At 44.2% G+C, this 27,267-nt stretch overlaps 1 protein-coding gene across 11 annotated transcripts in view; it reads right to left on the bottom strand.

Moving 5' to 3' along the window:
* Window positions 1-27,267, bottom strand: part of LOC129179501 (tight junction protein ZO-2-like) — a 157,496-nt gene that overhangs the window by 29,158 nt on the left and 101,071 nt on the right. For all 11 annotated transcript variants that reach the window (XR_008569979.1, XR_008569980.1, XR_008569982.1 and 8 more), the window contains exons 8-12: window positions 24,917-25,022; window positions 23,347-23,471; window positions 20,244-20,301; window positions 13,784-13,934; window positions 5,808-5,916 (exon numbers count right to left, since the gene is read on the bottom strand). Coding sequence is in view for 8 of the 11 variants with exons in the window: in XM_054772805.1 (XP_054628780.1) it covers window positions 5,808-5,916; window positions 13,784-13,934; window positions 20,244-20,301; window positions 23,347-23,471; window positions 24,917-25,022 (549 nt within the window). In the remaining 3 variants the exon portion in view is untranslated. The remainder of the gene's footprint in view (window positions 1-5,807; window positions 5,917-13,783; window positions 13,935-20,243; window positions 20,302-23,346; window positions 23,472-24,916; window positions 25,023-27,267) is intronic.

Genomic DNA, 27,267 nt, shown 5'->3' with positions numbered 1-27,267 from the left:
CTAATATGAATAAAGGCACAAAAAGCCATGGTTTTGAAGCTGAATGCCACAGCCTGTGTGGAGGTGCAGCAGAGCCTTCGTCCCGACAGTCAACGCTTACTGAGGCGTTTGATCGGCAAAGTAAACATAAAACGAGATAAATATAAAGTGCAAAATGGAGTGTGCTCACTGACAGTGTCGCTCGCTACATTGCAAAAGAAACGCAAACTTCCAATACGGTTGAAAAGCCAACATTTCAGGAAATGTTAAAAATGTTTGACAGACAGTACAAATTGCCTGGGAGAACGTACATGTCACAAACAGCAATTGTTGAAGGACATCAGAAACATTGCCTTTTATTCCGCCAACACAGATACTGTATGTTGTACAGCTCAAATATGACCCCCTACATTTGTTTAACAATACACTACATAATTGTGTGTGTGTTTTTTTTATTGGAGGGCTTTTTTTTTCTTAACAAAGACAGGGTCTAATTGTTTTTCGTTATTATTGAGATTTTTATTTTAAGAGACAGTCCATTTTGTTTTCAGTTTCAGTTGAGTTTTTTTTCGTTTGTTTAATTTATTTAAAAACTCTTGCCATTCCAATTAAAATGTTAAATACTCTTGAAAAGTTAAAGTTTATTGCCTTTGATACAATGTACTGTCATTATTTTGTCACATAATTAATGAAAAAATGGTAAAAAAAATATCAATAATATCGATTATCGACAGTAATTTGTAGGACAATTACCGTCCAGCAAAATTTGTTATCGTGACAGGCCTACTGGTACTGTACAACCAAACCGCACTGGTGGAGTTCCCTTGACAAAGACCTGATGACGACCTTTTGTCAACCTTTTGAGCAATACCTCATCTCTGCCAACAATGAGCACATTGGAGGAACTGATCTTTCTGATGTGTTGGTACACCTGTACAAGACCCTAGCCAAAACAAAGAGACTGTACACAGATTCGGATACATTTCAGATACATCCTTGTGCGTCGCTAATTCCTGGCTGGTCTACAAGAGGGACTGTGACCTACTGAAACAGACATCAATGTCTTTCTAAAGGTTCTGCCTGACTGTAGCCCACAGTTTGAATCAAGTCAACAAGCCAGCATCAGATGGTCTGCAAGTTGGCTGAATGTCTCGGAGGTCTCCACCACCACTGAGGAAAAGCTACACACCCAGACCCTCACCACCAAAACCACAACCAGTATGCTATGACAACTTGGGACACTGGCTTTTTCCTGTGCTTGAACTCAAACCAGGAATGCGTTGTAGCATATCACCAAAAATATAGTAATATATCATTTGTGCTGTTGCACAGTGATACAAATGAGGTGTGTTGCGGTGAAGTGATTGGAAATAGAATGTTTCATCTGGATGGTGTTTTACTGAACTCAAAGGTCTTTTCAAAGGGCATTTTTTGCGGCATACATACAAAAATAGACAGTCCCTTATCCTGATATTTTTGTGTTCTCAATTTCTTTCTAAATTTGCATTTTAAATGACTTTTTATACTATTTGTGGTATTTCTATGAAATTTTATGTTAACCATGATGTGACATCTCGACCATTTGGCAGAGGTCAATATTTTAAAAATTAAAAGGTCAGTTGTGTAAAAAAAACAACAAAAGATTGTGGTTATTACTCACCCAAGGCAAAAAGAAATGCAAACCAAAAAAATTTCTATTGCTTTCTAGCAGAAAGACGAGACGTGATGTTGTGTAACTGCGTGTTTTGTAAGTACAATAGTGTATACTGTATGCCTGGAATTGTTTCTTTTACAGTTTAGAGCTGGGCTTCCGGCGTTTGTTTCTGCAATAATCATGAAGTCGTGACCCACTTCTATTTAAGTAGAATGAAACAAATGTATTTGTTTCTTTTGTTTTTAATTGCCTGCCATCTTTTACAACATGGATACACCAAACTAAATGTCCAAAGTGCATTTTAGAAAATATTATGAAGGTATTTCATGAAGAAAACATGAGAAGAAACATGAACACTGCATGCATACCAATAATACGCAATTCAATTTAAATATAAACTATTGCACTAAATCAGATATTTCACTTATAACTGTACAACGAGTATATACCAAAGAGAGATTAATCAGTGTCTACTCATCCTAGCTTGGGCTTTGTGCAACCAATCAAGCCTACAGTAGTTGCTCTTGCTTTGGGTTGGTTGAGCTCAGCTCACTCATTTATCCTGGATTTCTGAATCCTAGTTTTGTGCAACACGCCCCTGGTGTATATCCTTTTATTGTGACCCTTGAGCCAGGTCTTAGAGTATCAATAATAGGCACTTTCAGGGCTTTCTATGGCAATGTCCATGTTCTTGGAACATAACAGCAGTACTGTAATGTACTTTGTGTGCCTTTCTGTGTTTTAGTACTGTGTTCTACATTCCATGACAGTATCAACTGTCCAACCTCAGCTTGCAACAGGCTAAATATGGTGACAAGTTGACAGTTTCATGGCCTAATTTATGTTCCCTCAAAGGAGATTAAAAAATGCATAATTATGATAGGGAGGGAGCTCTGCTCTAAATGTAATTCATCATATAATTCATCATATGCACACAAGAGTGTTTTTAAATATACAAAAACATACAATTGAAGTGGTTGTTTTGGTTTCATGGGAGTTTTTGTTTCTTTACATTGAAGTAATGAATGAATGTGACGTACTCACTACGGCTGTACCATAATAACGCCATGAAAATGAGATTGGTTCATGTCGGTATGTTTTTCGCTGATAATGATATCGGCACGCAAGTGACGATGTGCTAACATTACACCAGCACTTTGGCCTTCGGATTGTGAATTGTGGAATTTGCAATGAAAGTTCTGTTTTGTTCATTCTGTGTTCATGCGTGACGTGCTGAATGAGCAAAGTTGATCATTTCACTGACTGTATTAGTCCACAGTTTTATATTTTACTTTGTTCTGTGGATGTTTGTGCCACATACAAATGCATCTTTCCAAATGGTATCATTACCGACATTATTTATCTTGTTGATAGCAGAACATGTTATTTTAGTAAAAGTCATTATTGATTTATCCAGGATTTTTTAAATGACTATTTTGTTGAGACAAAATGTCCATCCATCCATTTTCTGTACTGCTTGTCCTCACTAGGGTCCAGCGTATGCTGGAGGCCCCGGCATATCCCAGCATACAGATGGGATAGGCCAGCTGTCCTTGGGCGAGAGGCGGAGTACACCCTACACTGGTCACCAAACAATCGCTGGTTGTTATAATGAAAGCTGATAATAAACATAATGCTGTATATAAGCCTATGGGTTCCCTTTTTTGCCGGCACGCAAAAGATATTGTTATCAAACCGCCTCTCAAGCGTGTAAACAAACATGGTTGGCTAGTAGCCAACTAGCTTGCTCGTTCCATCCATCCATTTTCTAGATATGCCGCCTATCCTCAAGAGAGGAATCTAACAATTCCCGAAAGTAAGAGACGGTAAAATCTTTACACTGTGTGCGCGCGCTTGATCAGGAGAGTCCGTGGGGACATCTGAGAAAATGCTGCTTTTTCATATGATATCGAGTGTATTTACATATACATGTTTGTTAGGTAGATTACTTTTCCTCTTCAATTTCGCACAGGATTTACCGTCTACTGAGTGTTGGACCACCTCAACTCACCTCAACGACGGCTTCGAATGTTAAGTCCAACTTTAAGCCTTGCAAATTCATGGCTCGGAGGATATAAATTCACTTTAATATGTATCTGCATATGAAATTTCATTAAAATCAGATTTTAATGATTGGAATTACTGTGTCCATGCGATTTGTAGTGTGGCTGGAAACGAATACAGCGTGCTGCTGCACAGTGGCGGAGCTACCTGGTAGTCTACCTGGTCTCCGGCCACCCTAGACATTTCAGGTAGGAACTTATTGCCACCCCTATGTGAGTAATGGTCTCACGTAGGCCACCCCAATGAAAAATTTCTGGCTGCACCACTGCTGCTGCACTAAGAGTGCTCAAATTATGCCACTTGATTTTCTCCCCTGGAGTTTTCGATGACCAGAAAGATGTAAATGGCTACTCTGTTGACTTTTAAAACAAATGTCACAGCCTAAGCCTAATGGCAAGTATTCCTCAGATGTTTTACAATGTTATACGATGTTGTTTACAGCCACGTTGAGAACTGATTGCTGATGCTGCATCCTTTAGCTTCGCAACATATATGTGTTAATTGCACCGCAGGAGATCTGTCATGACACATATCGGTATCGGTATGGGCTGATATCGGTATCGGAAATTGAGAGTTGGACAATGTCGGTTATTGGCAAAAACGCCAATATCGGACATCCCTAATTCATACTTATGGACAATGAATACAAACTCCACACAGAGATGTTTCAACTGAGATACAAACCGAGACAAAATGTGTCAAATGTGGCACTTGTTTAAAACTTGTATTGCACTTCGCAGCACAGCGTTCCCTCAATTAACGCAGGGGTTGGGTTCCAAAAAATACAAGTGAAATTTGTGTAGTAGAAGTCAATTTTTTTTCAATTTTTTATACATGTTTTTCGTTCATTATATATTTTTTTGTTTACAGTGCATGTTTTTAAATTTATAGGATATGTTTTTTGTTTATTATATATATTTTTTCGTTTACAGCATATGTCTTTTCATTTACAGAATATGTTTTTTCATTTCTTATATATGTTTTAAGGCTGTAAAACCCCTCACCACACACTTTCTACTCTTTTCTCAGACATGAGAAAATATATACAGTATGTTGCACATATAGAGGTAGAGGGCCTTGAAAGCACGGCTCACGCCTTGGTCCATGGGCTGAATCAGCGATGTAGTGTCTCCAAAATAAGCCTGTCTCCTCCATATTAAAAATTTGTTCAGGCTTATATCCCCCTTCCTCGATGAAGGCTTTAATTTGTTCATGTATGCCTCTGCCTCGGCATCCACACAGGCGGCCTCTCCATGGTCTTGTCGCGGACAGTTACAGCCCTTTTTGCATCTTTGTTCAAATTTATTGCTGCTGTTGTCCATGTTATTTTCCTCCTTCTTTATGGTAAGAACCGAAGATTTACTTATTCCGTAACGGCGCCCTAAAGCTGCCTAAGTTCTACATTCCTTTTTGTGCAATGGTTAGCATCTTCCTTTGCCTTTTTGGGTGCAACTGCAGGTGCCTTTGTCGGTGCAACGCGTTTCATCGACATTGTTTTGTTTTGTCGAGGAGAAAACTTGCAAACATACAGCACTAAAGAGCCACACTGCTAGCGATCGAACAATTATGTAAATTAGGCAAGCTGAATGCATTCTGTACTGTACAGGACACATTCCATGGAGGACATTGATTGATGGTCTACAGTCCCTTAGCCAACCGGGACGCAGAAGGCAATGCGGGTTCTCCCTTAGTGATTCAGGATTCACTATGCGTTCATACGCTGTAAAAACAAAAACAAAAACAAAAAACGCATGCTACACTGTAAAACAAATTCACACAAAAAATCGGTGTAATAGCGAGGCTATTAAAGTGAACCGCGTTACAGCGAAGGAACATTGTATTGGTTGCACAAACGCTGTTAATTTGACGTCATTACGCGAGGTGTGACCTGACATTAGTTTGTTTCGGATGCTGTCGATATCGGTATTCGTTGATATTGGAAATAAAGTGCTGTACAATATTGGATATCAGCAAGAAAGCCAATATGAAGCATTTCTAGTACTCAGGCATGTGCCATGGTCCTGGAGCCCCACAACTTCAAACAAACAGCTTCTTTAATAAAGTTCTGATGAAATTCTCTGTGCCAAATCTTAACTTGTGTCATGTTTACCATCTGGTTTGCTCTGGGCCAGAATGGTGACCACATCTCCTTTTGGAATCTCCAACAGGAAGAGCACTGCTTCCTCTCGGACTACACCTTGAAAATCCACATTGTTTACCTTCAAAGACACAACAAAACAGTTACAAATGTGTGCAGCAGTCGGGTGTGCAGCACATTTTCATGAGACAAATCGAATACATTATTAATAGAGTCACGGAATATGATTGAAAATGTATTCATTGTATAAATGTACAAGAGTATTATTAAAAATATGGCAAGGATATGGAACGTCTGTCTGGGCTTACTGCGGTTTAGTCAAGGCACATTTTATTTTAAACCCTATTAATGTATAATCGTTTCATGATATTATTACACATTACATATACTTTTTACTTAAACTTTAAACCCTGCGGCTTATACACCGGTGCGACTAACCTACGGCTAAATTCTAATCTAATTGTTTAAATACTGTGCCGCCCGTGAGTCAGTGAGGAAATGGTAGCTCTTTCTTTGATAGGCGCCAATTAAGAGCTAACAGTGCACTCACAACGAGCTTGTCAACCCTTTGGAAATCACAGGAGGTCATTGGACTCACGGTGTCATCTTACTGACAACACTAAATTCAGCACACAGCAACTTAACACTCCAAAAGTATGCCTCAGAAACATGCAAACAAGTACCAATACATGTTTGCATATTTCTGAGGTATACTTTACTGGTTACTTTTACATAATGAAAAAAACCTAACAATTTAATGTTTTCCCATAAGGCATTGCGTCCGAGCAATGCATTCAGTGGGGCGCTACAATGATGTCAGCCACCCTCTGGGCTCTGTGCGCCAGGCTCCTCTGGCTTCCTCTGGTGGACAGAGGCAGGATTGCAGCGGCAGACATCTACAGGTATGCTGCTCATCCTCCAATGAACTGCTCTTCTATGGGTAGATGTTAAAATAGCTGCTGTTTGTTATTTTAAAATCATATTGGTACATGTAATGTATATTTCTTCAGCACCTTTTGCGTGTTAAGCTGTTGCGTGATGAGTTTAATGTTGTTTGTAAGATGAAACCGTGAGTCAGACTGTTATATTGAGTAATGGTCTGGTGTGGCTTATTCACCGGAATTTACTGAACTTTAAAATCTGATGTCAAGGTGCCAAGAAGAAATTCAAGTCTACAACTACTGTGTACTTCACTTTAAATGGGGGTTGACAACAAAAAACCTCCAATTGCATGCAGTTCAAATTTTGACAGAACACATTTTTGACATGCATTATTTCAAGGCTTCCGCGGGCCACAAAAAACAATGTGGCGGGCCTAACCCGGGCTTTGACTTTGACACCTGTGTATACTAGATAAAATTGTCGGTACCCCTCTTGTGAAAGAAAGAAAAAACCCAGGTTGTCACTGAAATAAACTGAAAGAAGTAAAAATGAAAAAAAAAAACCTGGAATTTGCCACAATGCATACTAACAACCTGCCAACATTGGACGATAGATGAAGTGGCACTGATTTCAATCCAATGGAACATCTGTGAAATCAAACCTGCAGGAGAAGGCACCAATCAAATCTGAGAGAGATAGAGGACTATGCTCTTGAGGAGTGGTCCAATATACCTGTCCGCAGGTGCAGGAGTCTCACTAAGAGTTGCAGGAATAACTTGATTTGAGTACAGTAATCCCTTGTCACAAAACCATCATGGTTTTTCAAAACTCTATTATATATTTATATATATGTATAAATATATAAACCATGGTGTTTTGTGGTTGAATATGGCCTATTATTATTACTGCTATTGTATGTCAAGAAATATGTATATTTAAGCAAATGTTTCATATTTTTTGCCTAAATGAACACTTTTCAAGCATGAAAATGTCAAATACAAATGGGCATTGGCATTCAGAAGACACATTCAAAAACGTTGTGATGATCTGTAATATTCTACACCGGTCACTAGGTGTCAGTCATGTTACTGTAATGTTGGGTCGGACTCCCAAGCACCAGACTTGATCGCCGGAACAACAGGCTCGATAATCCCTAACACGGGCTACTTTTGCGACTGTAACCCATGCCAAGCTAAAACGATGTCACTTCCTGTCTGTCTTCCCTCAGCTCCACTATCAAGGTAACACATTTACAGCAACACACATGAGCACAATAATATGAACACAATAATAATTGTTACATTCCATGTCCTCGCTTGGTTCCTGCCTTCTCCTTGTTTTCCCTCTCTCTTCAGACCCTACACTCCCAGCGGGAGGCGGAGCTGCTGGACGCACCTGACTCCAATTCACACCGACCTACTTAGGCCCTGTGCTGCCAGCTGTGAGGCGTCGGATTATTGTACCTGCTGCTACACCAAACGCCCGAGCTAGGTTCTCGCCGGTTACTTTTTGCCTCCAGCAGCTACCTGCCTCAGCCAGGGTAAATTGTGTTTTTGTTTCTCATGGTACGTTTTTCGCCATCGCCTTTTGTTCCAGTTTTGTCCATTAAAGACTCTGACAAAGACCTGCGCCTCTCCTCGCCTCTGCATCTGGGGTCCAAACAAACACACGCCACACCGTAACAGAATAATCCGACCAAAGGATTATGGACCCCGCGGAGACCGACCCTCTCAAGCGAGCACTCCACAACCTTGCGCATCGCATGGGTCAGCAGGAAGAGCAGGTTGGTGCACTGGGCGCCTGTGTGACCAACATGGCCGAGCGACAGGACTCTCGGTTGAAGACCCTAGAGACCCAGATCAGCGCCCTCCTGTCGGCTGTTCAGCTCAGCGCCGCCTCCACACCCCTTCCTGCAACCGATGCGACCCCTTCGCTCCCCGACCTTCCTGCGGCCCCTGACGCCGGCTCGCCCTCCATTTGCTCCTTGCTCTCAAGGCCTGAGCGCTTTTCTGGGGACACCGGTGACGTACGCTCTTTTTTAACTCAGTGTGAACTCCATTTCGAGTTACAAGCAGGGGCCTTCCGCTCTGAAAGGGCCCGGGTGGCGTTTGTCACCTCTCACCTGTCTGGACGAGCGGCGGCCTGGGCCACTGCCGAATGGGGGCGCCAATCCCCCGTCTGCTCCTCCTATGCAGTCTTCTCCCGAACTCTGGAAAAAATCTTTCAAAGGACGCCGCCAGGCCGCGAGGCTTCGCGTGCACTCTTTCGTCTCCGCCAAGGACGGCGCAGCGTATCGGACTACGCCATAGAGTTCCGTGCGCTTGCAGCCCAAAGTGACTGGAACCCCGCGGCACTTCTGGATGCATTTTTTTCAGGACTATCAGACGCCATCAAGGATCACATGGTCTCCGTGGAATCCCCTTCGGACCTGGACGACCTCATTTCCCTGGCTGTCCGGATGGATAAGCGCCTCGCCGCCCGAGAGGAGGATAAAGGCCATCGACGGACGCCCTCAACATTTCCCCACGCCACAAACGATGACGGGGTGCGCCACTCCTACACCAAGTCACACGGTGCTCTCCCGGGCGACGAGCCCATGCAACTTGGAGGCAGCCGCCTCACGCCGGCAGAGAGGAATCGACGCCACCAGCTGCACCTCTGCATCTACTGCGGCCAAGCTGATCACCCCATCGCCCGCTGTCCGGTTCGCCCGGACCGCCATCGCTCTCCAGCAGCCAGCCCGCCGCGTAGGAGCTCCTCGGCGCCGGTCCCTGCTCCCAGACGCGCCACATCGACGCTGTCGGCCAGCCGCCTGCAACTCCCAGGTACGCTCTCCTGGTCCGACAAGGACATAGACATCATGGCGTTTATTGACTCTGGGGCGGACGACTGCTTCATTGATGAAGCCTTTATTAAACGCTTTTCTATTCCTGTAACTCCGTTGCACACTACTAAAGTAGTTCGCTCTCTCGATGGGCGTCCTCTGGCTGACGTCACCCGTCAGACTGATTTTCTCTCGCTACGCTTATCCGGCAATCACCTCGAATCCGCTAGGTTCTTTGTTATTCCATCTCGCTCAGCCCCTGTCGTGTTAGGTCTAACCTGGCTTCTCAAGCATAACCCTCACATCGATTGGGCTAAACCCGCTATCCTCAACTGGAGCGCATTTTGCCATATTCATTGTCTTAAGGCTGCTCGCCCGCGCCTCGCCGCCACCCATTCCTCCACCCCCGAAGCTATCGACCTATCCGTAGTTCCTACTGCCTATCACGACCTCCGGGAGGTGTTTAGCAAAGATCGCGCTCGCTCACTCCCCCCCCATCGCCCGTATGACTGCCCCATTGACCTGCTGCCTGGCGCAGCACTGCCGGCGTCACGTCTTTATAATATTTCCCGACCAGAGAGGGTGGCTCTGGAAGAGTACATTTCGACCTCGCTCGCCTCTGGCCTCATACGCCCATCCTCCTCACCGTTAGCAGCAGGGGTTTTTTTTGTGGAAAAGAAAGACAACTCCCTCCGCCCGTGCATTGACTACCGCGCACTTAATGACATCACAGTTAAAAACAAATATCCTCTCCCTTTACTAGACTCTGCCTTTGACTCCCTCCACTCTGCAAAATTTTTTACCAAACTCGACCTGCAGAACGCCTACCATCTAGTTCGGATCCGGGAGGGGGACGAATGGAAAACCGCTTTTAATACCCCTCTCGGTCACTTCGAATACCTCGTCATGCCTTTTGGCCTCACTAATGCCCCTGCTGTATTCCAAAATCTGATCAACGACATCCTTCGCGATATGCTCGGCCGCTTTGTTTTCGTTTATTTAGACGACATTTTAATTTTTTCCGCCACCCTAGAGGAACACATCCAACAGGTCCGGCTAGTCCTCCAGAGACTTCTTATAAACCGGCTGTTTGTCAAGGCCGAAAAATGCACCTTTCACGCTCCCTCTGTTTCCTTCCTGGGGTTCATTGTGGAGAAGGGGCAGCTCCGAGCCGACCCTGCCAAGATTCAGGCTGTGGTCGAGTGGCCCGCTCCTACAACAAGGAAGCACCTTCAGAGGTTCCTGGGCTTCGCTAATTTCTACCGTCGGTTTATTAGAAATTTCAGTCGAGTTGCAGAACCTCTGACTAAGCTCACATCCACTAAAGTACCTTTTCACTGGACCCCAGACGCCAATTCTGCTTTTGAAAAACTTAAGACACTGTTTACTTCTGCTCCCGTGCTCATTCACCCTGACCCCGCCTCTCAATTCTTTGTCGAGGTGGATGCTTCCAACACCGGGGTGGGAGCAGTTCTCTCCCAGCGCTCCACCTCCGACCACAAGCTGCACCCCTGCGCTTTCTTCTCACGCCGCCTGACCCCCGCTGAGCGGAACTATGATATTGGCAACAGGGAACTATTGGCTGTCGTCCTGGCGCTGCAGGAGTGGAGGCACTGGCTGGAGGGTTCAGAGGTCCCCTTCATTGTGCATACGGACCATAAAAACCTTGCTTACCTTCGATCCGCTCAAAGACTGAACCCCAGACAGGCACGCTGGGCCCTTTTCCTCAATAGGTTCAATTTCACACTGACATTCCGCCCAGGCTCCCAGAACGGCAAACCAGACGCCCTTTCCAGACTGCACTCCCCTCCCTCCGAAGAGGCTCGCCAGGAATCTATTTTGCCCCAGTCCCGCATCCTCGGGGCCCTGCAATGGGATGTTGAGAGGCGGGTTGAAGAGGCCTGCAAGGACGACCCCCGCCCAGAGAACTGCCCTGCCGGGCGCCTGTTTGTAGTCCCAGGACTGCGCTCGGAGGTACTGCGCTGGGCACATGAGTCTAAGTTGGCGTGCCACCCAGGAGTGTCCCGCACCATGTTCCTTCTCTCGCAGCGGTTCTGGTGGCCTTCCCTTCGTGCGGACACAAAAGCATTTGTGGCAGCCTGCCCCAGCTGTGCCCGGAACAAGCCGTCTCATCAGGCTCCGGCGGGACTCCTTCGCCCGCTGCCCATTCCCTCCCGTCCATGGTCTCACGTGGCTCTGGACTTCGTGACAGGCCTCCCACCGTCCTGCGGCAACACAGTCATCCTGACGATGGTGGACCGATTCTCCAAACTGGCCCACTTCGTCGCCCTTCCCAAACTCCCCTCTGCCCTCGAGACGGCTAACCTGCTGGTGCGCCATGTGTTCCGGCTCCATGGCATTCCCCTCGATGTGGTCTCTGACCGGGGGCCACAATTCTCATCTGCGGTGTGGAAGGCTTTCTGCAAGGCGCTAGGAGCGTCGCCCAGCTTGTCGTCCGGTTACCATCCTCAGACTAATGGCCAGACGGAGCGGGCCAATCAGGACTTGGAGGCCGCCATCCGATGTGTGTGCCATCAACAACCCGCCTCCTGGGCCCTCCACCTCCCCTGGATAGAGTACGCCCGTAACACCCTGGTTTGTTCTGCCACCGGCCTCTCCCCGTTCCATGGGGCCTATGGATATCAGCCTCCGGCCTTCCCCTCGTTGGAGTCGGTTTCTGCAGTCCCCTCTGTGTCGTCCCACCTACGGCGTGCTCGCCAGGCATGGCGCAACACCAGGGCAGCGTTGGCACGAACGTTGGAACGGAATCAACGCCTGGCCAACCGGCATCGCACGGTCGCTCCGGATTATAAACCGGGACAAAGGGTCTGGCTGTCCTCCCGAGACCTTCCTCTCCACACGGATTCTAAGAAGTTACAGCCCAGGTACATTGGCCCATACACCATCGAACGTATCATCAATCCCTCCTCCGTTGTGCTTCGCCTCCCGGACTCCCTCAGGATCCACCCGGCGTTCCACGTCTCCCTCCTCAAACCGGTCACTTCCAGCGACCTGAGCCCTCCCGAGGTGCCTCCCCCTCCTCCCAGGCTTGTCGACGGTCACCCAGCATTCACGGTCAAGGCCATTTTGGACGTGAGAAGAAGGGGCAGGGGTTTTCAGTACCTGGTAGACTGGGAGGGGTATGGTCCCGAGGACCGCTCCTGGATCGCTCGCGCCCTTATCTTAGACCCCACTCTCTTGGCAGACTTTTACAGCCGTTTCCCGGAGAAGCCAGGTAGGCCGCCAGGCGGCGCCCATTGGTAGGGGGGGATACTGTTACATTCCATGTCCTCGCTTGGTTCCTGCCTTCTCCTTGTTTTCCCTCTCTCTTCAGACCCTACACTCCCAGCGGGAGGCGGAGCTGCTGGACGCACCTGACTCCAATTCACACCGACCTACTTAGGCCCTGTGCTGCCAGCTGTGAGGCGTCGGATTATTGTACCTGCTGCTACACCAAACGCCCGAGCTAGGTTCTCGCCGGTTACTTTTTGCCTCCAGCAGCTACCTGCCTCAGCCAGGATAAATTGTGTTTTTGTTTCTCATGGTACGTTTTTCGCCATCGCCTTTTGTTCCAGTTTTGTCCATTAAAGACTCTGACAAAGACCTGCGCCTCTCCTCGCCTCTGCATCTGGGGTCCAAACAAACACACGCCACACCGTAACAAATAATGTCCTTAAGGGTCATTACATTACATTGATGAGACAATAGCCACCGCAGGAAGTATTATACAGAACAAGAAGTAAGAAAAAAGCGACAAGGAGCTCTAAGAAGAATGCTAACATATAAGTCGAAATTATGTCTTATTTTCTCTTATTATGTCCACTATAATAGATAATAGGAATGTAAAGGTGACTATGGGGTGTTAGTTCATTTCTAGAGTGCTCTAACAATGTTAAAAACTGCATTTAAAAGACCTTTCGCCAGGTCTGGAACCACTTGTTATAAACGAGGGATTACTGTAATTGCTTTAAAATTTAGTTCAACAATATATGAGGTTGGGAGTAACATAATTTTTGTCCACGCCAGTTTATTTTTTTCCCCCCAAAAACGTTATTTTGAACCACTACTCAAAAGCAATGTATGATTTGCATTTGTTCATTTTTAGTACATGTTTATGTATTATCGTTTTCGTCAGTTTTGCCTTTGGCATAATGGTGGTAAGAGTACGTACCAACCACGTGTGTACACACACATTACAGACCTTGAAGATGTTATCGTTTTGATACAGAAAAATCTCTCTCAGTTAAAAAAAAAAAGGACTGAGTGCGTCTCGATGGTTTACCTTTAGGATTTGGTCCCCAATGCGGAGACCCTCTTCCTCAGCAGGACTGCCCTCCTGAACACCAGCAATGAAGATGCCAACATCATTTCCACCCGCCAGCCTCAATCCCACACTGTCACCCTTCTGGAAATTGACCATAATTGTGTTTGGCCTGCAGGGATATCAAATAAAAACATACATTCATTCATATAATAATCACAATCATGTTATGATTGCGTTACACAAAATAGTCAAGTCTGAAGGTGTAAAAAAAAAGTGCAGAAAGGCGCGTAAATAAAAATTAACAGCATAAAACCATAAATACATGTACAATGTACATAAATACTAATATTTATAAATATACTAAATATACTGTATATATATTCTCTCTGTTTAAAGTAGGAGGTAGACCTTTGAGACATGGTCATCGCAGCCATTTTTCAAAATTCAACCCCTTCAGTGACGACCATTGACTGATTTTTTTCAAGGCACACAGAATATTGTGTTTATATTGTGTAAACATGGAACCTACCAAAAGAAAGATTAGACTCTCGTCTTTCAGCAGAAAAAAAGTTTGTTTCTACCTTTTTCTGTTCTTTAGTAATCAGCAGAAGAGCATATGCAAGTTTCAGGAAAACATCAGTTCCCAACAAAATGAAAGTATACATTTTAAGCATAACTTTCACTTTGACTTTTTTTTTTTTTTTGCTTTTGTGAGAGCTCAAATATCTAAACAACTACACCACAACATAAACAACACAGAGAAGGTTGTTTTACATCAAAATTATTTATTTACAACTCTAACACCTTTAACTATTTACAATTTTCGTGTGTCTGTGTGTGTGTGCATGTGTTAAAATTTCCTTACTATGCATAACCTTCTGCACACTACACTCCTCCACTCTCTCTTACTTCCGCCTTGCTTGTCAGCGCGTTAATACATGCAAACGAGCCATGCCTAGCTCTTATTAAATGCACTTCTGCCACCTTGTGTCCATTGTTATGGCTTAAAACTGCATGAAAAGTTACCTCTTTTTTTGTGCACTTGCGTCATCACCTTTTTTTTGACCCCCACAGAAAAAAACTTATTTGTACAGGCTGAAAAAGGGTGAGCATCCCTGTACTATATAGATATTTATGTGGTATCTTTTTAGCTTGATTGACATATTCAGTACACGAGAAGCTGTTAATACATACAAATACCGTATATACACTTCTGATGAAAATCTCAAGACCAGTTGAAAAATTGCTAGAATTTGCATTTTGCACATTTGGATCTTAATGAGGTTTTAAGTAGAGCTACAATATGCAAAAACAAGAAGGGGGAGTGAGACAAAAAGCACTTTGGAAAAGTAATTTATTGAAAACAACAATAAAACTGAAATAGGCTGTTTATCAGCTGATCAAAAGTTTAAGAACATCTCTCAAAAAATAACAAAAAACTCTCCAAACCACAATAAAAACAATTCTCAGTAGGACTCAGTAATGAGTAGCTCTACTGTTCTTGTTAATCACTTCAAAAATGTGTTTGGGCATGCTTGATGCGAGTGTTTCCAGGAAGCTAGTGGGAACATTGCTCCAAGTGGTAAAGATGGCTTCACCAAGGGCATCAACTGTCTGGAACTGATGGCCATTTTTATAAACTTCCCTTGCCATCCATCCCCAAATGTTCTCTATGGGATTTAAATGAGGGGAACATGCAGGATGGTCCAAAAGAGTGATGTTATTCTCCCTGAAGAAGTCCTTGGTCAAGCCAGCATTGTGAACTGCAGCGTTGTCCTGTTGAAAAACCCAGCTGTTACCACACAGACGAGGACCCTCAATCATGAGGGATGCCCGCTGCAACATCTGCATCCGTTTGACGACCCTGCAACACCTGAAGCTCCAGTGTTCCGCTGAATGAAAAAGCACCCCAGACCATGATGGACCCCCCTCCACTGTGCCGGGTAGAAAACATCTCAGGTGGGATCTCCTTGTCATGCCAGTAACGTTGGAAGCCATCTGGACCGTCAAGGTTACATTTTTTCTCATCAGAGAGTAAAACTTTTTTCCACGTTTCAATGTCCCATGTTTGATGCTCCCTGGCAAAGTTTAAATGGGAAGTTTTGTGGCGTTGAAGGAGACGAGGTCTTTGAATTTGTGTTTTGTTTTTTAAACCCTTTTCCCGCAGATGGCGTCTGATGGTTATTGCGCTGCAGTTGGCACCAGTAAGAGCCTTAATTTGGGTCCAAGACTGCCGTGTATCTTGATGGACAGCCAATCAGATCCTCCGGCTCAGCGCAGGTGTGATTTTTTTGGGTCTACCACCTGACTTTTTTGTTCCATAATGCTCAGGATCTTTCAGAAAATGTAGAATGACTGATTTACTGCGTCCAACCTCAGCAGCAATGGCACACTGCAAGAGGCCTTGCTTATGCAGCTCGACAATCCGACCACGTTTAAAAAGAGAAAGCTTCTTAGCTTTAGCCATCAGGAGGGCATGACAGTGTGAATGCGTGACAGAAAACGTAAACGTACTAAATCAGCTGGGGATCAAATACTTATTTACATGGCAAACAACACTGGCATACACACTGTTTCTGTTATGGTTTTTGTTGGATCCATCAAATGTTTGTAGAAATATTCTATAGTTCTACAGAATGGTAGACCAGTGAACCAAATCAAAAACAGTCATCAAAGACACTGGTAAAACGAATGATGTTTTTGTTAAGGAACATATTTATTTATATTTTTTGTACAGAATTTTGCTACAAATTCAGACCCTGTCCACATGGGTATGTTCCTGATATATGTACAGAATAGATATTTTTTGGCAGGTTGAAAAAAAAGTCTCATCTATACTGTTGCATCCAGGCGGGAACGAATCACTGAGTGAAAACGATGTAATACACAAGCTCACCTACATGTGGCGCTGTGAACAAACACACAGGCGGAACAACGTGATACACCAAACCAGAGAAGAAGAAAGTACTCAAGCGCATAAGTCCGTCGTTTTCAAGACTTACGAGAAGTTAAATTGGTTTGTTGTCAAAGCTCACTTCTGGTCACGTGATGGCAACGAGGCGGCGGTAAGTCAGTGACGTCATCATTTTTGTATTGCCTGTATACACGGCAACGACGAGCTGGCGTTCTCAGATTTTCCCACTTTGGAAGCCGTTTAAAAAAAATACCGTTTCAGACCTTAAAACCTAGCCCCTCATTCAGTGCCTTTAACTCAAGACATTCAAGATTTGATAGTTTTGTTAGTTGGATAAAGCGTTATCATTCTGTGCTGTCAAGGGAAAATCTGCTGCTGTCTCCAAAATAGATGAGAGACAACACAAGTTCTTTGAGAATAATGAGAGGTATAACTGAATAAAACTTGTAAGCAAGGAGACAAATGAATACAACCTTAACAGACGTCTTCTGGAGAAAATGCCTGACTATTCATGGTAAAATGGTAATAGAAACCACATATGTGAGGGTGATTTCCTCCTCCTGTGAGGGACAGACACGATGAAGGGCAGACACACATAAATACCAAGGGCTATTGAATCAGGTGATAAGCATGTGGAGGACTTTTTCGGAAACAAGAGGCCTCTAGGCTCAAGCAGAAAAAAGTCAGTATGACATGAATGTGTCTTTTAGGAGAAATATGTACTGTACGTATGTATGCTTATGCATAATTATAATTCTAATCATTAGGGTCGCAGGGGTATGCTGGAGCCTATTCCATATTGAAGGAAAACACGATAACAAATGTTATCATTCGCAAAGACAAGAAAGGGATTACCAATACAATCGAGCCCTTTTTCACAGGGGTTACTTTCCGGGGCCACCAGGAAATGGCCGCGGGCACCATGCAGGTTGGTGACCCCTGGGCTATATGATATGAAAGAGGAACAATAAAATTTAGACAAAAACATATTTGACTTACTTTTTCAAAATCACCAGTGAAACGTAGAGGATCAAGCGCCTTCTTTAAGGAGAATTTGGATGCGGGATCCAAATGGAGAGGGGCTCATCACCGGCGCGTGGCGGACCTTGCGCGCGGGAGGCGACGGGCGGCTTTGGCCGGCTGCACCGGTGGGCAACGCATTCACATCCAGAACGAATTGTCAACAACGGCCGCTTTCCCTCCTCTGAACTACTTTGATATTCTCAAATTCCCTCCACATCTGACAGTCGTTCCAAACCGTGGGAGACTCGTACAATGGTCGGTTCCGCCGGTCGTGGTTGTTTGTCGCCTCCCGCACACACAGGCGATACATTAGCGGCCACCCAACCGATGATCACATCGTAAGCCTCAATAACTCACCACACCCTGCCCACCCCCTCAAATGCCACGCAACGCGCCACCCCAGCGAGACATTTTCCGTGGCATGTTTTACAGGATGCAAAACTTATATCACTCACAACGACAGGTAAGTCCCACACGGCAGCCATGCTTGTTTTGGCTTTGTGAAGGGAAAGTGGGCGGGAGACGGTCGCTATAGACTGCTGCAATGGGGGCGGAGCTGATCAGCGAAGCTGATGACGTTATAAAGCAAGGATCGGCATATGCTGATACCGTGCTTTTTCACGGAAATCGGACGATATTGATCGGTGGCTGATCGATCGGAACACCCCTAATTAAAACTAATATTAGTCAAATCAAATAGAATAATGGACAGAAAACATCAAAAGTGCAAATAAGTGCAATAAGAAACCATATTTTCCCGTCGTGCCAATAAGAAGTTGTTAGTACAGTCAAACTTGTCTATAGCGGCCACTAGAGGGAGTCTGCAAAAGTGGCCGCTATAGACAGGTGGCCTCTCTAGACAGGTTGCCGTCCAGTTTGAATGTTGACCAGTAGAGGAAAAAAAGAAAATAAAGGGGGACAAAATAATAATCATAATAATGTTGACCAGTAGAGGGCACTGCGGACTGCGGATAAAAGTTGTACAGCACTACTAGGCTTGTTATTATCATGGTTCATGATTTTAATCCTGAACATGCATGAGTCAAACAGTAGCACATCACATAGTACAATTCACAATTTTGCATGTCCAAAAAGGAGTAGGAAGAAGCAAAGCTTATTTAATCCTACCCCTCATCAGTTTCACATCAGTTGCAATACATTTATTCACCTCTTGTTCTTCCAAGTGTACTTTGTAGGTCTACATGACTAAGTAGTGCAATCATAGCCAAGGTTTTTACTTACTCAAAGGAAGCTAGAGGCTTAATACTAACTGATAGAATATATCCACGACCCACAGAACAAAGCTGTGCTAGTAATGTCTTACGCTTGTTTTTTATATTTTACTTTTTATACGGCAGTGTCATTACAGCTTTAGTTCATCAGGAAGTGACGGGATTTGACGTTGGGCGTCCCGAGCAGGAGAGCTAGGCTCAGTGCTAGCTGTGAGTTTCGAGAGAGTTGGGAAGTGTGTTTATGTTGGCGTGGATGTAAAGTCCTGCAGTGTTCTCCGCTGTTAATAAAGCGATTAAAGTGCATCGGCGACGTGAGTCTCTCCTTCCCCACAACAAGCGGCATTACAGTATTGACCAGTGCACACCAGGAAATAAACGGTGTCATTTCTTACAGGCATTGGCTGGACAGCTATGTAGTGGGGCTTGTTTAACCTTTGCCTTGTGGGCAAGCAGGAAGGAGAGACGATGCTGAGAGATGTGTGTGTGTTCTGAGCTGCTGTCTGGTGGCCGCGTTCAATAAATAAAGTTGGCAGAAGCAACAGGAGAAGTTTCCTTCTTTGCTTCGGAGCTGAATAACACTGACAAGTTAACAGACGAGTAGCGAATGGAAAAGAAGACGGCTTTGTTTGTGTCGAATACAGAAGATGAGGACTTTGATGGATTTGTGGATGAGGATTGATCAAAAATAACGTGAGTACATTCTAAAATACTTCAATTAAGTACAACCAAACTCAGTTTTATTCCCGCTGCCGCATGCATGCTAGCGTATGTTTTTTTTTTTATTGTAGCGTCGCTGGGAGCACGTCCTGTTCCCAGCCTACTTTGCGGTAATGTTTTGGTGCAAATGCTCTTAAAGTTACATGTTTGACCAGGAAATAGCAAGCTCAAAAGAAGACGGCTTTTTTATGTGGAACAACTGACAGTTTGTGTGGATCTTGTGAATGATTGTGACTGAGCTAGGACTCAGTAATTAAAGTCTACACACGACGGCTTCATTGATTGAAAAACAAAACTTTATCGTGCATGAAGCTTCTACTTGAGTTGGTAATTTGGCCGCTATATGCAGTCAGATATTGACCAAGGGAGACAAAATGGGTGGCCGCTGGCCGCGTTGGACAAGTGACTGCTATACACAGGGTCTATAACATGTAAATTTGCTGCGGGGGATTTTTCAGTGGCTGCTATAGGCAGGTGGCCGTTCTATAAAGGTGGCCGCTAAGACAGGTTTGACTGTATTTTGATGATGTGTAAATAAAACATACAGTAACTGACAAGGAGAAAGAAGAAATACCGTACATGGACAACTCACCCATATAACTTTTCATCTTCTGAACTGGGTCGGAGGAGAATCTTGGGTGTGGTTGTAACTAAAATAGAGAAGAATAGAGTTATTGCTTTACTGTATATGGACATATAGTATTAATAATCAATTCTAGCAGAACTGTAAAATCCATATATGAAAAGGTTAAAACAGCAGCATTCATGACATATCATGGTAGGGATGATGTCAGTAACAAATCTATACAGTGGATCCCTGCAGAAAACACACCTCATTCACCCTAAATCGCCATTTCCTGGTGGTCCCGGAGAGTAACCCCTGCGAAAAGGGGCTCTAATGTATTGGTAATTGGTATTCTTGTCTTTGCAAATGATCAAATTTGTTATCGTGCTTTTCCTTCAATATGAAAAACGTGAATGCATGTTTTGCTTCTTATCTGCATCAACAAAATGCTCAACTGGATGAAGTGAATTGTCCCTCTCTCCAAAGGGCTTCTGATAAACTCCCTTCAAACAAGCTGTCCACCTTTTTTGTATTTCCATTGGCAAAATTTGTACAACAGAATCTAAAAAAAAGTGCATTAAAAAAAACAAACATCAAATTTGCATTGCGTTTTACTGGGGACTCAAACGGTTATTGGTTGAGGAAAGCCGGTTTGAAGTCACACAAGTGACAATACAGTAATCCCTCACCACTTCGCGCTTCAAATTTCACGGCTTCACTCTCATGTTTTATCAAAAATATATTACTTAATAAATCATGCCGTTTGTGGGTTTTTTCTTGACATACCAAAGAGATCAGCATACAGGGTCTCAAGTCACTTTCTGCTTGAATAATAGCTCTGTATGAATATTCCATGCCAGGGCTGCCAGGAGATCTTTTTGCCAGCCGAGAATTCAGGCACTCTGTGCACTCTGAAGAGGATCTCACACTGTACCTATCTGAGCCTCGCACAAATTTAACAGTATGTCAGAGAATTTTGTCCCAATGGTGGGCTCCTCCTCCCATTTCTGTCTCACGGGAGTAAAAGCTGAGCGGGGTTGAGGGACCTAATGGTGTTGTAATTCGAGAAACGAGAGCATCTTTGGGCAGGGTCAAGGGTGAGCACTATGTCAATCAAAGACTGCGGGCAGCTGGGGAAGTGAGGATAAGCGGCTTGGACGAAGTGCCGAGCTTGAAGAAAATGAAAAAAGTGAGAAGGAGGCAGTTCAGTGCTGCTTGCAAGTTCGATGAAGTCAGTAAACAGATTATCCTTATAAAAGGTCCTTAATGTGTAGAAGTCCTTAGTATCACCAGATTAAACGTGAGGTCCGATTGGGATAATGGGAACAAATGATTCTTAGCTATAAGGGATAAAGTTGAAGTCTTGTTTATGCCATCATTTTTGCAGAATTGTGTCCAAATTTTCAATGAGCTAACAACAACAGGGTTATGAGAAATGATGGATCTTAAGGGGGAGTCGCACAGTCAGGACGGATTATAGGGAAAACTTCGAAGATCGTTGTTCTATTTGAGCCCATAATGGGCATGTGCCAGTTCCTCTATCGAGCCAGTGAGTGATCTTATTTATGTTACATACCAAGTTGTATTGAATGAAAATAGGCGGCCCAAAGCCGCCCCGATCTTCCTAACACGAGGGGGGCTTATTTAACTACAAAAATGAGGTTAATGACTGATCTAGCTGCCAAAAAAGGACTGTCGCATAAATATCAGAATGTGTTGAAACAAGTAAAGTAACCACCATTTTTACCAAGTTGGCCCTACCAGTTAAAGACAGGGGGAGTGAGGCCCAGGGATCATATATCACAAGCTTATATTTGAACACAAGTGGCCAAAAATTCCTGCTGAAAAGGTTCTTAAAGAAGGTGGTGACCAATATGGCCCTTCAGGAGTGCCCTTAAATGGGAATGAGGAGGCCAGCATCCCTCGACACAAGGGGTTAATGGGGAGAAGCTTGCTCTTGTTCAAATTTAATTTATTTGCCAAATTGAGTTACAACATCCATAATAACCCGGATGGACACTGTCGGGTTCAACACATCATTTTAGGTCGTCCGCGTAGAGCGGTACAGATAATATAATAAAGTACAGATATTCCCACTCAACCCTGTTGAACGCTTTCTCTGGGTTTAACAAGATTACCACTTCGGGCACATCGAGGTTAGGGGAGCCAATTATTTTAGGAGTCATCTGGTGTTAAATGATGAGTTCCGTTTGGCAATGAACCCAGGCTGATCCCTAGAAATCAGGGCAGCCAAGGCTCGCTGACGACAAGTGGCGAGAGCCTTAGAAAGAATCTTTTTATCTACATTTAAAAGCGAGATGGGCCTGTAGCTGCCATACTCCAGGCGATTATTTTTTAACAAACGTGAAATGTTGCCCTCTGACAAAGTCAGGGGCAATTTGCCTCCTGCACCTCAGATAGCAAAATCAGGGTGTCAAGCTTGCCAGCCAGATCGTCACTGACTCTAGGATACGAGCGTCTCCTGGAATGTTATAACCCTTCAGAGGTTCAGGTGAATACTCTGAGGTGTGCAGTTTTGAATAAAAGTCTAAAAATACATCATTTACTACTTTTGGGTCGGCTACTGCTGCCCCGAATAGCAGTCAAATTCTGGGATCTATCTAGAAAGAGCTGTGAATCTGGCCTGATGGGCAAGGAGCCTCCCAGCCTTGTCGCCCACCTCAAAGTAGCGTTGCCTCGTTTTTAACAGCTTAATACTGAGTATTGATTTCCAACATCTGTTCCGAGCCATACCATCCTGCCGATTTTGGCCTTTTTCTGTTGAGGAGAACAAAATCCTCTGTCCCCCTCTGGTACGCTTTACATGGCTCCCACAGCGTGGGCTAAATAGCATGGCTAACCATAACAAAAAGGAACGGGGTGCTCTCCATATTCAAAGTTCATCTCACTGGCCCTGCATTAGTTGTGTGAATGTAGAAACAGAAGTAGTAAAATAGTATTGGTGCTCGTGGCATCTTAAGAAGGGATGTGAAAACATAGTCAGTGGGTAATAAACATATTAGTCATATAACAGATGTACACTACTGTATGAAGGTGTGATTGTCGATGGTTGTATGATTGCTCCAAGCGTATGTAGGAGGCAGCTGCTGTAAAGCGAGTGATGGCTAACCTGGAGGCTCTGTGACGTGAGTTGATGCGTCATTATCCCGGTTGGCCAAAGCCTGAGGGTCTTCAGGTACTCTGAATGGTGACGCCATAGCTGACATTTTGGCCATCGCCATCATGGGTCCTTCCCTGTATAATACACACGTACAAACTAGTCAGAGCTTCAAAGTTGCAGTGCAAGAAGTGGACATCATTTGTTACATCCAAAATGTTTAAGCATTGGGATTTAGTTTTGTAGTGGTGTTGAGGTTTGATGAGATTTGAGTTACTCACAACAAACATAGGCAAACACTTTGCTGTGGTGCATAATGCTCTCTTCACATTACTGTATGTCCTTGCCTTTTACATCAATGACGTTGAAACAGTGTGTGTACTTAATCATAAAAATCACACTTAACTTCCACATACCGCTTGGGCTCACCATCGCATCGATTTCTGTGTGTGAGTAAGAGATGTTGTGTTTTTTGAATGACTCTTTTAAGTTAACGAGGAGAACGGATTCCCATCTTCCAATGTTACTTGCATGACAAAGAGATCCGATCTGAGATCTTTTACACACGGCACCATCATGATATGGGCTGCTTTTTCCTTCAACAGACACCAAGGCGTTCCCAGGCCAGCTGAGAGACATAATCACCCCAGCGTGTCCCTGGTCTGCCCCGGAGCCATCTCCCAGCTGGGCATGCTCAGAACATCTCACCAGGGAGGCGTCTGGACTAGATGGCTGAGCCACCTCAACTGACTCCTCTCGATGCAAAGGAGCAGCGGCTCTACTCTGAGCCCCTCCCGGATGACCGAGGTCCTCATCCTATCTCTTAGAGTGAGTCCCGCCACCCTATGGAGGAAACTCATTTCCATCGCTTGCATCCGCAATCTCGTTCTTTTGGTCACGACCCAAAGCTCATGACCTTAGGTGAAGGTGGGAACATAGATCGACTGGTAAATTGGCCCAGCTCTCTCTTCACCACGGCGGTCCGGTACAGCCACCGCATTACTGCAGCTGCTGTGCCGATCCACCTGTCGACCTCACGCACCAACCTTCCCTCACTCGTGAACAAGACCCCAAGACACTTGACCTTCTCCACCTGGGGTAAGACCTCACTCCCAACCCGCAGGGTACAATCCACCATTTTCTGACCGAGAACCATGGCCTCGGATTTGGAGGTGCTGAGTCTCATCCCAGAAGCTTCACATCATCAAGCATACCCAAAACAATTTATGAGGTGGTTGACAAGAATGGCACAGCAACTCATTGCTGACTACTTTTTTGAACATTTAATTTCTATTTTAGTGGGGTTTTAGTTTTTTTTTTTAGCTACAGTCTTAAACTTTTGATTAGCTGATGAACAGCTATTTCACTTTAATCCTAGTTGGCAATAAATTGCTTGCGCAAATATTGTTTTGTCTCAACCTCATTTGTTCTTTTTGGATTTAGAAGCTCTACTTAGAACCTCCTTATGATCGAATTAAGACGCAATATTTCAACCGGTCTTAAGATTTTGATCAGGAGTATATGTGTTGTTTGATAGCACATAGTCAAGATATCGGTCAAAAAAGACCTGGTGATTCCTTACCTGGGGTTGTCTCGTTCATTAGACGAGTGGGATGACAGGTCAGACTGATGGGACTTCCGTTCCTCTGGAGGGGAGTATGAATGGTATGATTCCATCTCTGATATGTCTGGCAGACAAACAAACAATTGCGGGAATGATACAAAATAGCGTCATAGTGTCATAAGAACCACCATCACCACTTTCATTACAGTAGAAAGCCCCAACACCAGATAATTAACCCCTGGGACAAAGCAAGGACATTATTAGAGTTATAGGGACAAACACGTATGCCACTGAATCAAGAAAAAGAGCAGCCAATGAATAATCTGATACAAACATGAGTTGTTTTATAAATATCCTACCTTCAGCCATCGGTTTCCATTCAGTTTAGTGCACCTACAAATCAGCCTGCACATCATACAGTCAATAAATTGATTTCATTCCAATATTCTTAAGGGTAAATATTTAGATGCTACATGCAAAATTCAATATTCAAAAATGCAAAGTGTAATTTGTTCAGTAAATTATTTCTATGCAACTGAGTCTTATTTGTATTTGAAGGGAAGAGCTTAGCTGCTTTTATCTGGCAGAGGTACTTAGTATAATGTACTGCTCTCAGGTGAGGAAGGGAGCCTCCATACCTGAATGTAAATCGGGACTCGGTGTGAGTGGGAGAAGTGAGTAAAACAGACAAGAGAACAACACACAGAACAAATAAGTCTGCCCCTGAGAAAACAACACATTGTGACAAACCCATGTAATGGCATATTACATTTAACAGTGTTGCAGGCTTGTTTTCTGCTCCAAGATAATACATTTTGGCCTAAAGGTAGTCTGGCACTGCTATGTTTTCACGGGGACAATCCAGCGAGTAATGATAACTGTGATTAGAGGGACATGGAGGATTAAATCAGGACAGCGCTAAGACAAAAAGGTAGACAACAAGGAGACAGTACCAGAAATGGTCAGTGCGGAAAAAGATGGAAGGGGATGTGTACTATGAAAATAATGTAATAATTACAGAGAGAGAAAGATCGTGGTCTTCTCTCAAACAAACCCTTTCAAGGAATGGGATTTTCATGATAAGATTCTGAAAAGAATTTTTATTCATTCCATTTTGAAATACTTAGGACCCCATGAAAATTGAGGTGCTCAATGCTCAAAATGACACTAATATTAAAGTTGACAGTCTAGCTAAACCATCAACCCATTATTTTTGGAACCCATTCTAGCAGACTTTACCCTGGACTGACTGTCAATCACAGGGCAAATACAGAGAAAGAAAACTATTCACACTCAGATTCACACTGTCACTCAACCCAACGTTACCTACATAGTAGTCAGCCAAGTCAACCACTGGACCAGGCATCTCAATCTCACAGCCCGAGGGACCATATTCTGTGACCTTACATGACATTGAAGTTTAATGTTCGAGCAGCCGGGGCGTCCTGTGTGTTTATATTAAATTTACGGTATATACGTACATTGTGTCCCACAAGACATGGTCAGAGCCAGTCATGCACATAAAAACTACAATCAGTCCGTATTAAGACCATTCTCAGCACGCTGGTCGTCTCTGAATAATCACAGTCTGCCGGTCTCTGCGAAAGTAAGTTGAGGAACAGACACATATTTCAATTATGAAATTATTGAACAGCTTGGGAGTAATTGTGATGGTTGGCTGACTTACTACGAGGGAGAAATGGAGGCCATGATAAGCCGCCTTAGTCTCACTCGGATTGGCTCTGATGTGGAGACACTAGCGTGTAAAGTGACCAATCAGAAAGGAAAAGTGTGCGTGTGTGTGTGTATATGTCTGTGTGACGTGTCATGTAAACGGCACAGAGTGACAGTGAGGAAGCAGAGAGAGGTTAATCAGAGACTGCGAGACGGTGATTGTGGTTTTTCTGTGCCCAACTATTGGTACTGTATTGATGCCATTAGAAGCTCTTTAATTGGGCAAGCAATAGCCCAAATCTGTCACTAGACAGAACAGGGGTCAGAGGTCACTAAACACATAGGGCAACTACTAATAATGAACAACTACTGTATGTTAACCCTAAACACAACTTTCTACAAAACAAGCGCCACAAAGCATCGTGGGAAGCAGGAAGCATTCCAAGCGATACTGAGTAAGAGGAAGTGCTGCCAGGTCCAGGAAGATTGCATCAGTTGCACTTTTTGTTGTTGTTTTTTGGAATACTTAATGCGGCCCAGCCTCACCCAGACACTACCTCCAGCGGTCCCAAGGTAAGCGGAGTTTGAGACCCCGTCACTAGACTGTCAGTGACGACAGCTTGCACTTCAAACATGTGATACTGACTCATTTCAAGTCCACTGTGGTGTCGTATAAAGGCACATTCCCCCAAACC

The sequence above is a fragment of the Dunckerocampus dactyliophorus genome, chromosome 4 (assembly GCF_027744805.1).
Source record: "Dunckerocampus dactyliophorus isolate RoL2022-P2 chromosome 4, RoL_Ddac_1.1, whole genome shotgun sequence".
Taxonomy (NCBI): domain Eukaryota; kingdom Metazoa; phylum Chordata; class Actinopteri; order Syngnathiformes; family Syngnathidae; genus Dunckerocampus; species Dunckerocampus dactyliophorus.
The sequence above is the reverse complement of the archived record's forward strand: the minus strand, read 5'-3'. Positions and strand labels throughout refer to the sequence as shown.